The 14176-nt window shown below is 43.8% G+C and overlaps 1 protein-coding gene across 14 annotated transcripts in view; it reads left to right on the forward strand.

The window, feature by feature from the left end:
• Positions 1–14176, forward strand: part of mapk8ip3 (mitogen-activated protein kinase 8 interacting protein 3) — an 86905-nt gene that overhangs the window by 41915 nt on the left and 30814 nt on the right. For 5 of the 14 annotated variants that reach the window (XM_039776184.1, XM_039776188.1, XM_039776194.1 and 2 more), the window contains 4 exons: positions 8596–8653; positions 11697–11849; positions 12056–12113; positions 12370–12518. In XM_039776184.1, coding sequence (XP_039632118.1) covers positions 8596–8653; positions 11697–11849; positions 12056–12113; positions 12370–12518 — 418 coding nt within the window. Of the gene's footprint in view, positions 1–2277; positions 2301–8595; positions 8654–11696; positions 11850–12055; positions 12114–12369; positions 12519–14176 lie in introns of all 14 variants that reach the window. The other 9 variants (XM_039776181.1, XM_039776191.1, XM_039776186.1 and 6 more) reach the window with 4 other exon arrangements.

Raw genomic sequence — 14176 nt, forward strand, 5'->3', positions numbered from 1 at the left:
TCTTTGAAAGGGAGGGACTGTAAAATGGTTTTATATATTACAGAAATATTGTCTGAGATCTCAAGACGGATCAGTGGTATTTAACAGGGAGCCAGTGAAGTTCACAAAGAACCAGGGTGATGTGATCTACGCAGGTGGCTCCAGTAATAATTCAGAATTCTGAATGCAGAAGCTTGTGAGGGAGGCCGGCCAACATAGAATGACAGTAATCATTGTGTGATGTTTGTTACCAGAGCATGTGTAAGAATAGCAGTACTATTAGGCGTGAGGAATGGACGGAGACGATTTACGTTGCAAAGGTGAAAATATGTGGCCCTGGTAATATAGTTAACATGAGTGCTGTTGAGAGTGACACCCAATCTCTTAACCTGAGGGGAAGGAAAGACTACAGAACCATGAATGGTCCAGGAAAAACTGTCAAGTTTGGTGAGAGTAGATTTAGTGTCTCTGAGGTGAACCTCGGTTTTATCATTATTAAGTTTGAGAAAATTCGAAGAGAAGCAGGTTTTTCAGAAAGGATGACGGGAGGAAGGGCACAATTGGGCTTGGCAGATAAATACAGCTTGGTGTCATCCACGTAGCAATGAAACTGAATATCAGATCTAAAGACATTGCAGAGATAATAAATAAAAGAGAGAGCCCAAAACAGAACACCACTAGTGACTGGAGTAGGCCGACATCTGAAATTCTTGAGTTGACCAAACTGTGTAAGACCAGAGAGATGTGATGCACTCCAAGTGTAAGAAATAATCCCAGATTCCAATGGAGACTAACCTATCTCACAAAATACTATTGGAGACTTTTAGTATCAAACACTGCACTCTGGTTGAGCCACACCAGAATGGGTCAGCGGCCATTAGCAAATCATTAGTGATTTTAACCAAAGCTGTCTGTACTGTGGAAAGGCCGAACACCAGACTGAAACTGTTCAAGCAGATCATTATCAGTAGGATACGCTCGCTCGTACCTGCACTGCAACTGTTTTTTCTAATCTGCCCCTCTGGTCTGTTAGAATTCCATTTGGTTTTCTACTGCCCAGTTGTTATTTACCGTAACAACACACTAAACATTGTAGGAAATGTCACAAAAATGGTCAAAGCCAGTAGCGCTGGCACTGAAAGCAGTATCACTCGCCTCCATAAGAGAGTCAAGGATGCTTTCTGAAAGCTGCTTTTCAAAAGGCTCTTGGGAATCCCTGAGAGGTTGGTTGTGGCCCAAATGCCACTGCACATTAAATATGCATGACAGCAAATATTACATTAGGCTAACCACTCCTTCGCAAAACCTGGAGAGACAGCTCTCACTCTAGAGTGCTTTCAAATGGCCTTTCTTGCAGAGCCGTACTGTAAAAGCTACACTTACGAAGTCCACTTGCCTAGCAAATGTATGGAAGGCCTCTTTCCCAGAGGTTCTAGGAAGCCTTCAGGGCCTAACTGGCAGGACTCCATGTTGCTGGGTTCCTTGCCTTGTCTCTCAATGCCGTCCCGTCGTTATTGGTAATTAAACCAGTGACGGTTGTGTCGCCTGCGAACTTCACAGTGGTGTTTGTTGGGTGGGTAGGCAGGCAGTCGTGGGTGTAAAGGGCTCAGTACGCATCCCTGTGGGTCCCCAGTGTTCAGAGTGAGAGGGCATGATGTATACTTCTCCTACCCTGGGATTCCAGCGTCCAGCTGCAGACTGTCGGGCTTAATCCCAGACTGTGATTTTTGGACACCATTATTAAAGGCTGAACTGAAGTCAACGAGAAGCATCCTGACATGCGTGTTCGGCCCTTCCAGATGCTCCAAGGTAGTGTGAAGAGAGAAGCTGATTGTGTCCTCAGTTTGCAAACCCCACTAATTGTAGGGATTGTGGGCTTCTAATTCTTTTCAGCCTGCAAAATATTCTTTGATTTTCTTAGACAGGAATTTAACGAAATGGTAATAATTAACGGATGTTATATTAACCACAGAAACTGGTTTCAAGTTAAGTGATTGGTGGAAGTGAAGGCCTGAAACCAGGAGCAGACACCCCTTCTAATGTCTATTCCCAATTTGCTCTTTAAAGGTTGTAGCCGGCCCTTCATTTATTCAGGAGGTTTGCGTGTTTCTAGCACACGTATGTGGACGGAGTTTTTGTCCACTTGTGTTAGCCGAGGTGCACTGGGTGTGGGGGCACTTTGTGCCCGGTAGGAGTGCTCTGCTCTCATGGTGCTTATTGGTTTCTTTTTCTTCTCTCTCTATGTGCCCCGCTTCTCCCCTCTCCTTTCCACTCTGCATTCCTTTATGGATTCGCACGCTCAGTGCGTGATGATTTTTTCGGTAAGGCATCTTGGCCTTGGTTCCTTGTTACCCACACCCCCCCTACGACTTTTGCCATTCTCCCATTTCACATGTGTTGTTCCATCCGTGCAAGTCACCCCAGTGCTTTGCCTGCACGCTTGTCTGGCTGTTTTTGCATTGTCCCATTACGTATCCCCCTCGCCTGAAAGGTGCCAGTGGCCCAGCCATCGATGTCACTGTGTATCGTTTATCCTGTGCCCATTCTACACTGTTGTTGGAAGCCATTACAAGAGGGTCTGCAGGAAGTTCATATATAGCAAACAGATTGAAGTGCTTGTAAATGTTTCTGTTTAATTTACACTTGATGTGTATTTTTTCAGCAGATATTTTTATCTAAATCGACTTGGAACGCAAAACAATATGAAACGGTTGTTTTTATATTTATAAAACTTGAGCACTGGCAGGTCACACAGCGATGAAACATTTGGTGTCAGCGCCAGGTAGCTAAACCACTAAAAAACTACAATTCTGTCCACTCATATATAAACATCTACACGTGGAAGTGTGTGTGTGTCTGTCTGTCCAGCTTGGAAGTGCGAGGCTACATCATTGAAGCTTAGAGAGCCGGCAAGGCAGTCCTAAGTTAACGAGTCGGAAGAAGAAAGAAGTATGAGGCTACAGAATGAAGCTGAAAGAAAGAGACTCTATCGCCAAAGTGAAACCACTGACGAAAGACAAACTCACTTAGCCGTCTGATACACAAGTGAGGCGAGCACATCGGGGAAACGAAACCTTCGAGGAGAGCGAAACTCGCTTAGCTGCTGATAGACAAGTGAGGCGAGCACATCGACAAAATGAAACCTCAGAGGAGAGAGAAACTCGCTTAGCCGCGGATAGACAAGTGAGGCGAGCACATCGAGGAAACAAAACCTTCGAGGAGAGAGAAACTTGCTTAGCCGCTGATAGACAAGTGAGGCGAGCACATCGGGGAAACAAACCTCCGAGGAGAGAGAAACTCGCTTGGCTGCTGATAGACAAAGGGGGTGCGCACATTGGCAAAACAAAACCATTGACTCTGCATTTCAGTTTTTTTTCTGACGATTTCAATATGTGTATGGGCTTCCACAACTATTCTTATATAATTATCTGGATATACTGTAACAGAAATAAAAACACCAAATCTGCAGTTTATTTGGACACTTGGTTCCATTGTGGCCCTCAAGAACTGACCTGGTAAAGGGACAAAATGACAAAGATGTCTGACACGAGATTCTAAACTTGTAGGACAAAGCATCAATAGTGAACACTGAAGAGGAACAAATATGGTGAAATAAGAAATAAAGACAAAATAGTACAATTCACAACCCAAAAACACCCAGAATTGGCATGGGAGTAGGTTCGCCACAGGTTTACATTTAAAGGCTTTTAACATTCAAACAGAGAAGGTCCAGTTTGTTGAGTCCATAAATGGAACTTACTGATAGAAGTTTGTTCTTTCCAGAGTTCTCCTGGTTGAAGTCGCTAGCAGTGATTCATCACTGGAGGGTTGCTAACAGAGGGAATCATTTCTGTTACTGAGTTATTAGACATCATCGAGGCTGATGTAGCTTATCACTCTAGACAGTAACGTGGATCAGCATTTCAGCGTTTAGTTCTGATTGTTATGTGCTTGCTTTTTCACCATTTCTCATTTATGTGCGTGTCCAGTCCCCACTTCTGCATTTTCCACTCTGTCTGATTGCATCAGATGAAACCCATCCATCATTGAAGTAGCAACTGAAATAAGAAGTCAGTTCTCCGCAGTTCCCCAAATGCCACAGCAGCTGAACTTGCTGTGACTCACCATGAGATGTGACCGCTTATCCAACTTACCCTAAAACGATCAAACATTCCTCGATGTCTGGAGGCAGGCCAGAACTGAAATCTTCCCACTGTACTTCCATCTTGGCTCCAGTGCTTCACCCTGTACATCCTAGGATGAGCTGCTTCTCTGATAAACTGTAAGAGAGCTCCTTGGACAGTTGTGATCTCCGTGCTACCAGCGGAGTATGGGAGTGTTTAAAATGCCCCACTTTATGTTTCTCAGAGTGTCTTACGTTCTCGGATGTTGTGGGCGTAAGGCAGCCTTCTGATTCTCCACGCTCAGCCTGTGACGTCTATTAAGTTCTCAGCGTGCCCAGGTCTGCAATGACAGCAGCATGGCTTCAGTTTAAAGATGCATTTTGTAACGTTATAATGACAAAAGCCTGATGCCAGATCACATTAATCTTTACATTAACAAGTGTGAAGAACGGGTCCTTGGTCTTCTGTTTTCCTGCATCAGTATAATCAAATCGTAGCCATCACAGTGTGACGATGTGGGTTCTGGCTCCACACTCCCTTTGCTATTGGAAGCACTCGAACCCAACACCGTCGATAATGTAACCGAGTGAGCTAGTCAATGGAGGCAAATGATTCCAGCAAGGGGAAGGTATACAAAAGTGCAATAGTGCTTTTATTAAAAGCAGTCAACAAAACAAAAACAGTGTTCAAATAAATAGTGCAGTTCTTCATATTCATTAAATAAATAACCCATAAAAGAACGTGGGAGTAAAACCAATATATAGAAAAAACAATCCTTAAAAACGAGAGGTTAAAATCTTTTTAGGAAGCAGTCTTAAAACCAATCAACAAATCTGGTGCTCTTCTGTTAGCGTCTCACCTGCTTATCCCGTTTGGGCATCGCAGCAGGCAAGACGCTCTCTGCAGCTGCCCTCCTGAAACACACGCACGAGACTGGAGACCTCCCGATCCCTGGCTTCGGTATGGCACTCATCCCAGTCCCGGAGAACTTGGTTTCCCACAACGGCCAGGTCGCTCACGTTGGGGATTCCCACCACCAAGTCTCCCGACTTCCGCTGCCTTTCCATGGCCTTCATGCGGCCAGTCGCCTTCCCTGGTCACTCCCGCTACCTGATCGCTCAGCGGGAGCGACATCAACACCAACACCAGGGTGTCGGCCTAACACCCAGCTTCTATGCAGCTGTCCACGAGCGCTCGATCGCGCGCTCACCACACTCACGCACCGTCTGCTTCCTCTCCTGCTCCCGGTAACCTCCGTCCTCTCCTTTCCTTCTTTCTCTCTCCATTTCTTTTTTCCTCCGAACGTTTCTTTCTTCCTCTTTAACCGACTCGCGCTTCTTTTTAAAATGACGAGGGCCACAGCAGCTGCAGCATTAGCCGCGAGACAATCATGAATGTGGGCAGTTCCTCACCTGTGCACTAGTTGAGAAACGCCCACACCCTACAGATCGCCCCGCGGCTCACTATGGCCCAACGTCCCCTCGCTAAGCCGCGAGCACATTGATTATTTATTTAAAAATGGCCTTTACTCAACGAGCTGTGGACCCATATCACCACACACAGCCATTTTAATAAGTCCAGGAATCGTACGGTAGCCATGCCAGCTATCATTTCAGCTCTCTGTCAAGGACTGCACTTTCAGAAGTGTGGCGGCACAAGTCATTATAAAATGTCCATTTCTGTTTGCGTGTTTCTCTTCTTCTTCAGAGCCCACAGCAGATTATGGATCTCATTCTCTGTCTTGAATCTGACAAGACCCCTCTGCCCTGCAGCTCTCTTTTAACTGCACTTACACTCGACTTAATCTTCTCTTCCACTGTCAATGATTCTTCACACAGAACATAAGAAATTTCACAAACGAGAGGAGACCATTCATTCAATTAGGCCCTTTTGTTTAGTCAATAGCTACGCTTTCTCCAAAAAAAAACAAACCCAAAAAACATCCAGTTGCCTTGTCCAGACGCGGCTTTCAGCCCAGCCCTGCTTCACACGCCAGACCGACCCACCGACCCACCGACCCAGCCCTTTGAGCCAATCCTCACCCCTTGTCCTTGTTTAGCAAGTTAGCACATGCAGTATGTTTAGTGTGTGGTGGCTGAGTATGTCAGCTTTCAAAGACTGTGAGTAAGTTTTCAAAGACCACATCACTTCCATGTGCTTCACGTTAGGGGCCCTCATGCTAGAACCGGCAGTAGCAGGCACAGGTGGGTGACTACAAGCAGACAGGCTGCCAGTTTAGTGCCCAGGACTAATTGTCTGTATGACCCTGAGCAAGCCACTTCATCTGCCAATGCTCAAATTTTAGGGATTTAAAATCTGACTTGAACATCTGTAAGTTACTTCAGATAAAAGCACCAGTGAATGAATATGTCATTAGACAGTCGGAGAGATTTCCAAGGTATCAGATGATCCATATCTGCACGGTCCTTCCTGGAGACTATTGGCTGCCAACTCAGACCTGCCCAAAAACCGTCTTGCATATGGTTTTCAGTTTTTGTTTTTCCCTTAAGGTGTGCATTTCATATTTTGCTTGCATCAGCCTAATCATTGACTGTCTTTCTTAGGTATCACTTTTGTAATTTTTTTAATTTTATTTTATTGTTAAACTAGGTGTATTTAAAACTAGAATTAAAATCCAGGCAGGCTTTTCAGAAGGCACTGAATACCCTCTGGTACTTGTAGTACCCACTTGGGTGGCTTCCCATTCCTGTACTGGAATATATTGTATAGTAGGGGGTCCAGAAGGGACCGGGCAGCCACTTTGTACTCTTGAGCTAGTAATGACCATTAGCCCCAAATGCTGGCTTGCTGCAGGTTCCCATTTTTCTTTTAGCTCTCTCTTTTTGAAGTGCAGCCTCAGCGTTTATAAACTAATGACTCCGTTACATCAGCAATTATAGAACAAAGAGATAATGACTATAACAACAGTGTCACCTTGCATAAGTTATTAATTTATGGATATTTGTTTATTAGTCTCCAGGACAGATTCACAGCATTTCTGAGCCTATCCAGACAGCATCTCCTGCAAAGCAGTTAACCAGCATGGGATGAGGTGCCAATTCTTTGCAGGACCCACTCATACTGGGCCAGTTTAGAATTCACCAGTTAGTCCAACCTGCACATCTTTGGGGATGAGGATGATTTGGTGAGATAGATAGATACATACATACATACATACTTTGTTTGTCCCCAAGGGGCCATGAATACTTTACAGAAGCTCAAGAGACTATTATAACAAACCACAACCTCCACCCAAACGTGTACAAGGGCGTCTGGCTTCGATCATAAGAGAGCTGCTGCTTGTTGGTGGCTGTAAGATGTGGTCAGACCTGCCCATTTGTACCCCAGGTTTACATATAAAGAAACTGACATTAGGACAGAGCAGGTCCAGCTTGTTGTGTCCGCAAATGGGACATGCTGACATACGTTTGTTCCTTTCAGGGTTCCCCAACTGAAGAGGGAATGTGTATCATCCGTACAGGTGGTGACAGGCATGGGCTTTGAACCCAGGATGCTAAAGTCGTGAGGCAACAGCACTCTTTACTGTACCACCATGCTGCCTTTTTATTGTTATATATATTTACTGATATCTGTAATTCCCGGGGCGGCACAGTGGCGCAGTGGGTAGCACCTGCTGCCTCAGCTTAAGGAGACCTGGGTTCACTTCCCAGGTCCTCCCTGCGTGGAGTTTGCATGTTCTCCCCGTGTCTGCGTGGGTTTCCTCCCACAGTCCAAAGACATGCAGGTTAGGTGTAATGGCGATTCTAAATTGTCCCTATTGTGTGCTTGGTGTGGGTGTGTGTGCCCAGCGGTAGGCTGGCGCCCTGCCTGGGATTTGTTTCCTGCCTTGCGCCCTGTGTTGGTTGGGATTGGCTCCAGCAGACCCCCGTGACCCTGTAGTTAGGATATAGCGGGTTGGATAATGGATGGATGGATGGAATTCCCACTGCAGTTTTACTTTTAGGGTACACTGTACTCTAATTTTTTGTAAAGCACTTTATGTATGCGAGAGGTGGTAAAAACACATTTACATTTACTGTTTGTTTTAAACCCCAAACCAGTTCATTATTATTTGAAGTGCACACCATTACCTCCACCACATTTTTTCATACCCATTGCCGAATCTGTCATCCCAGCTCTTGTGACACTGGCAGTTCATTGTCATTTTCTGGGGAGATTTGTTCATGCACAGATACGCAATAAGGTGATGAGGACTCGTTCCTTTCTGTCCCTTGAGTGAAGTAGCAACATTATCTGCAGTTGTGTAAGGTGAAGTAGCATTAGAAGTACAGAGCACCCCTATATTGCGGGTGAAATCCGGGAATATTACTTTTGAACATGTATTCCTGCAGGCCCTACAGTTTTCATGCTATGCTGGTGTCATGTCTTATCAGTGGCATGTTCTTCCATTGCAGTTTAGCCTGGAAGATGGTGGTGTGGCTATACACCCTCATCACTTGTTCTTCTGATGCTGTCTGGTCTTTTCCTTCAGGCATGGGGAAGGAAGTCGAGAATCTGCTGATTGAGAACACCCAGCTTCTGGAGACAAAGTAAGGTTCAGCTTCTCTTTTATATCTTGGCACACAAGAAACAAATCTCTAGATAACAATCTGTTCACTTTGATCCAGGCTACTTTCACACTGCTATGCTTTCATGTAAAAATTGCATTTTTAGAAGAAAACGATTTCTGTCCACACTAGCATTTTCACATAAAAGACCGAGAACACAGATGATGTTGTCGTTTGTCTACAATGGGTGGGCATGCACTGGTGGAAGCAGCAAGAGGAATCGTTCTCCATGGCAGACATGCATCAGAATGTCATGTTTTGACTGGCAATGAGGTGAAATTGTTATTGTAGCTGCGTTCACCCAAAATGACCAAAGTTCAGCAGCTCCATCTTGTAAATGGGATTCAGCAAAAGCCTGACGCGTTGAAATGATTCCACAGACAAAATATCTTTGTTTTTAAAAGCTTTAGTAACAATTCAGAGCAAAACAGTTCACACAAAAAAGAGAAAATTGATTTAGCAAAAAAGAAAAGTTCTTGTTCTGTTTAAAGCTTATAAACCTTGTTTCATTTCTAATCGTTACAAATCACTTCTAAATGTTTCTGAACCATTTCTAAACGGTCAGAAAACTGTATGCCTAACTCATTTCTGTGCTGGTAGCACTGGGACCTTTTCTAAAAAACACAACGGACTCAATTAACACACGGGGTCTGAGTTATAGCAAGAAAGTTCAATCTCATACTAACATACAGCAGGGAAAGACTATACCATTGTCTATGGCTATGAAAGAAATTTATATTGTATTCAAATTAAGCAAACAGTAACTCAAAGCTTTAACTTCCTAAGATTGGCTCTCACAGTTATAGATAGATACTGCAGATAGACAGATAGATACAGAGATGGGAAAGGCACTATATAATAGATGGATAGATCAATTGAGTGAACGAACGAAACCTTATTTGTCCCGATGGGGAATTCTGGCTTTTTAGAGAAGCTCTTTAAATAAATAAATACATAGATAGATGAGTAAATAAATAAATGCTGTACATTTTCACGCATTGCGGCACGGTGGCGCTGCTGCTTTGCAGTTAGGAGACCCGGGTTCGCTTCCCGTGTCCTCTCTGCGTGGAGTTTGCATGTTCTCCCCGTGTCTGCGTGGATTTCCTTCCACAGTCCAAAGACATGCAGGTTAGGTGCATTGGCGATCCTAAATTGTCCCTAATGTGTGCTTGGTGTGTGTGTGTGTGTGCGCCCTGCAGTGGGCTGGCGCCCTGCCCGGGGTTTGTTTCCTGCCTTGCACCCTGTGCTGGCTGGGATTGGCTCCAGCAGACCCCCGTGACCCTGTAGTAAGGATATAGCAGGTTGGATACCGGATGGCTGGATGGATTTTCATTCACTCTTTGGTCTGAAGACACACTGGAATGACTATAAAGCAAGAAAATTCAAAAGAAAGAAAAGTTCTGACTTGGCAGTCACAGTCCCAGTGAAGCATTATGCAGGCGTATTGCTGTTGGTATAAAGGACCGCCAGTTACATTTCTTGACCCACTTCTGCTGAATAACTCATTGGCTGAAAGTCATCAGTGTTGGTGTGTCACAGAGAGGATGTGCAGTGTTTTTCCTCAGTTTTGTTTTAATTCTCTCCTTCGCTGCGATCTCTAGGGGGTCCAGAGTGCATTCGTCCGATTTCTAGTGGCTACTGTCAGTGACAAGCCAGAGGCCAAATCAATTTTAATTTAAACAAGAGTAGTAAATTAAGTTCTGAGGAGAAAAACAGTAAGAAATATGGAGCTTCTCTAGACAGGCTGCTGCTTGCACAACGCCTGAAGAGTGACATACAAATTATACGGTGAGGAAAGCAACTGAGAAAATGTAATGAGCAGGATCGGGTCATATGAAGGGTAAACAGTTTGTGTTTTCAAAACTCTTCACTTTCACCCATCCACACTGCAACACTGAGCCAACACTTTCTGAAGCGTCTTCAAAAGACTCTGTTTATTTGGGTTAAAAACGCAGGGTAGTGCAGACAAAAGCCTTGCAGTGAACACCAATGTCTACGAAAACTTGGTAATGTGGACGTAGCCTCGGTTTATATTTGTATGGTGCTCTTCTCAGAGTGCAGAAACACTCATCATGTGGAATCATCTTTAACCTGCAGTTGCAAGAGGACATTTTAAAACACCATTAAGCACCTAATGGTGCCCAATTCTAGTGGCTTCCCATTCACTTGTAAGGCACTAAGTAGGACATCCAGACACTGAAGTACGACCAGCACTCATTTGAAATACGGGGCAGTACAGTCAACCAGAAGCTTCCTGATACAACTGAGTGTATCAAAAAAAACGACAGAAAATCTGATAAGCAACTATTTTGACTTCATAATAATATTATTAATATGGATAATAGCTCTTTCTTATATAGTTCTTTTTCACAGTTAAAAGTTCCATTTAAGTATACTAGTATTTTTAAAATAATAAAATCTCTCACTGCATAAATCTGAGATTTTACCAGTAAAATATTTCAAACCAGTATTAAAGAATCATATATCTAATATATACAGTATAATATTGTTGCTGGGTGCCAGGTGGGTTACTCCTTTAAATTCTGAACAAATATAAATCAAAATAGGGGCTCACAGGCACCCGAAACAGAAATAACAATAACGCAGTCTTCTAGGCTCCTGAGAGTGTGTCAGTCGTGGGGAGCTCCGTCCTTTGGCGTCTCACTTGGACCTGAACATGATAGTGTCAGGAGGCGGCAGACTTTATAGCTCTTTGGCTGAAACTTTGTGTGTGTGTGTGGGATAATTACTCTCAAGGGGCGACTTCTCGCTGCTACAGAGGAAAGGAAAGAAGAGACAGTGTCAATGTTCCATCTCGCCTCAGCAGGGTATGACGTACGTACCTTGTGATGAGCCAGGAAGGTGTTCCTCAATATTTGTGTATATAATACCTTTTTTGTAGCCTAGATAGAATTTGGTGCAGATTGGCACAAGAGGCAGTAAATGGCCACTAGATTTATACGTAGCATTTCCCGTGTGTTCCTGTGACACTTCTCTCATCACACTTGCCTTTCTTTCTGAGCAGGAATGCCCTGAACATTGTCAAGAACGACCTCATTGCTAAGGTTGATGAACTGTCCAGCGAGCAGGAGGTGCTGAGGGGCGAACTGGAAGCTGTGCGGCAGGCCAAAATCAAACTGGAAACCAGGATCAAAGAGTTGGAAGAGGAGCTGAAACGGTAAGCGGCAGCCGGCACCGACTACAAATGCTGATTGAGATGAGGAGGAACTGCTAGGCTTCCCAGAAATAGCTGGAGAAATGTAACAGTAGGCCTATCTACATAAGGAAGCTCCATGCTTACTGTGTTTAAGATTGTAAAATATTGTGAAGAATTTTTCAGCAAGCTGAAATGTGCCTTCTGACACGAGTCTCTCTACTCTTCAGGATCAAATCAGAAGCACTGGAAGCACGGCAGGACAACAAGGAAGAAAGTGTAGATTGTGTAAGTAGGAGTTGACGTGGACCTGCTCAGGCATTCATGCTTACCTTTTCTGGAGGGCTTTAATGGCTGATGGAAGAAGTAAAGAGGGGAGCAGCCATTGGGTGTGATTGCAATATTCTCAGTGGGCAGTTTTAGTGTTTCATGTATTTAGGGGCAGCACACCTATTTCGGTTAAATATTGTTGCTACTCTTAGTAATTTTGGAGCTGCTCTTAGTAGCCCCTTTAACTCAAGACTGTATGTGTTTGCCGAGGAAGTACTCATCACCCTTACAGGATGATGTACCCATGGCCCAGCGACGGAAGTTTACCAGGGTGGAGATGGCCCGCGTCCTCATGGAGAGAAACCAATATAAAGAGCGACTCATGGAACTGCAGGAAGCAGTGCGGTGGAGTGAGATGATCAGGTGGGTGCACTACTGAGCAGAGTCGTTTTGGCTTTTACTCTTAATACAGATACTGCATCTTAGCTATAATATGCAAGTAAGAATGATATTGTAGTCTGCACACGTGACAGTAATGACCTGATTAGCCTAAAGACAGTGCCAGTCACTGATAATACAGTGAGTCCGAAACAAGCAAGGCACTGGGGGTGGAAGAAGATGGCTTAACTGCCGCTAACACACCCACACACATCACAGCCTCTGTCATGCCAGTGAGGAAGAAATATTATTAACTATAATGATTATAAGTAGTTAAATACCAAGGACTGCATTATGTATTAATCTTGCTAAAAAAAAAAAAAAAAGCTATATGATTTGTTCTTCAGGTAGGTAGAAAAAGAATTAAGCTTGTGCACAGAATAAGGGGCTAACTTGCATTCTTTTATGAGAAAATGCTGGCCTCTACTAACAGAACACCCTGTGATATTATAAATCAATTATGACAGTTTCTGAATTCTTACTTAAAACTATTTGGGCATATTTCTTAAAACTGTGAGTGCCCTGATAACCTCTTTATCTGAAAGAAGCAATGTACACATTCCAGTTCAGGGAGTCGCAAGCTATTATAATTTATGTAGAACCTCAAAATGAACTGCCATATATAATTGCTTTATTAATATACAAACTAGATACAGTATATAGAGGGAGGCCCCACGTTAGGCTGCAGGCTGTCTGACCTGACCAGTCAGTGGCACTGAGCTTGGCAGTCTCTTTGAATCACCAAGAATAAAAAAATTGCTTTTTACTTTTTATTGGTGCCCGCCTCCTGTTGTTTCCGACCAGACATCTGTCTCTCTTTTGTCAGGATAAAATCATTTATACCCAATATTGGTAGATTTACTTCTAGACCCACATAAGCCTTCTGATAAAAATGCCTGCTGGTAGCCCCTGGGAAAAGTGCCCTGCTGACCTATGAGCCCCGTCTGCTAGATGTAATGTGCACAATGTGGGTTTGGTATTAGCCGCTAATCTTACCCGTTATAAGGTGCCCCATCCTCAGGTGACATTTTCCTTTAGAACACAAATGGAGATTCTGTTTCCATCAATGCCAGCTTTGCATGGTACCACACATCTAAATATATTATTGTCTAATAGCCATTGCCACTTACTGTAATAATTTCACTTTGGTACCATATGTTTACACGTTTAATCAAATACACTTCACTGCCTGCCTGTCAACAACAATTAAAGACAGACAGACAGACAGACCATTATGAATCCAAATGGGAAATTTAGCATTTACAGAATCCCGAGAAATGCTGAAATATTATAACAAACACCAACAACCCCTCAAACTTACAATTACAAAAGGAACCTCTGATTTGGCTTCAGATAAGAGAAGCAGTCCAGTGACGCACTATAAAGGTGTATTGCTGAAGGTGTGAAGGACCCCCAGCAGCGTTCTGCTGAATAATCGCACTTGCACATTCGTCTGTAGGTGTGGGATGGCAGACGGCCTCTACATGAGCACCTCTGCGTTGGAGTGCACATTCTATTCATTTCAGTTCAGTTTATTTTTGTTTAGCGCTCTTCACTGAGCAGGCGCAGAGTGCTGTAAAGAGCACTTAGGTAATATGCAAGTGTACACTTTATAAATTACTAAATACAGAATTAGTACACAT

The sequence above is a fragment of the Polypterus senegalus genome, chromosome 13 (genome assembly GCF_016835505.1).
Source record: "Polypterus senegalus isolate Bchr_013 chromosome 13, ASM1683550v1, whole genome shotgun sequence".
Taxonomy (NCBI): Eukaryota; Metazoa; Chordata; class Cladistia; order Polypteriformes; family Polypteridae; genus Polypterus; species Polypterus senegalus.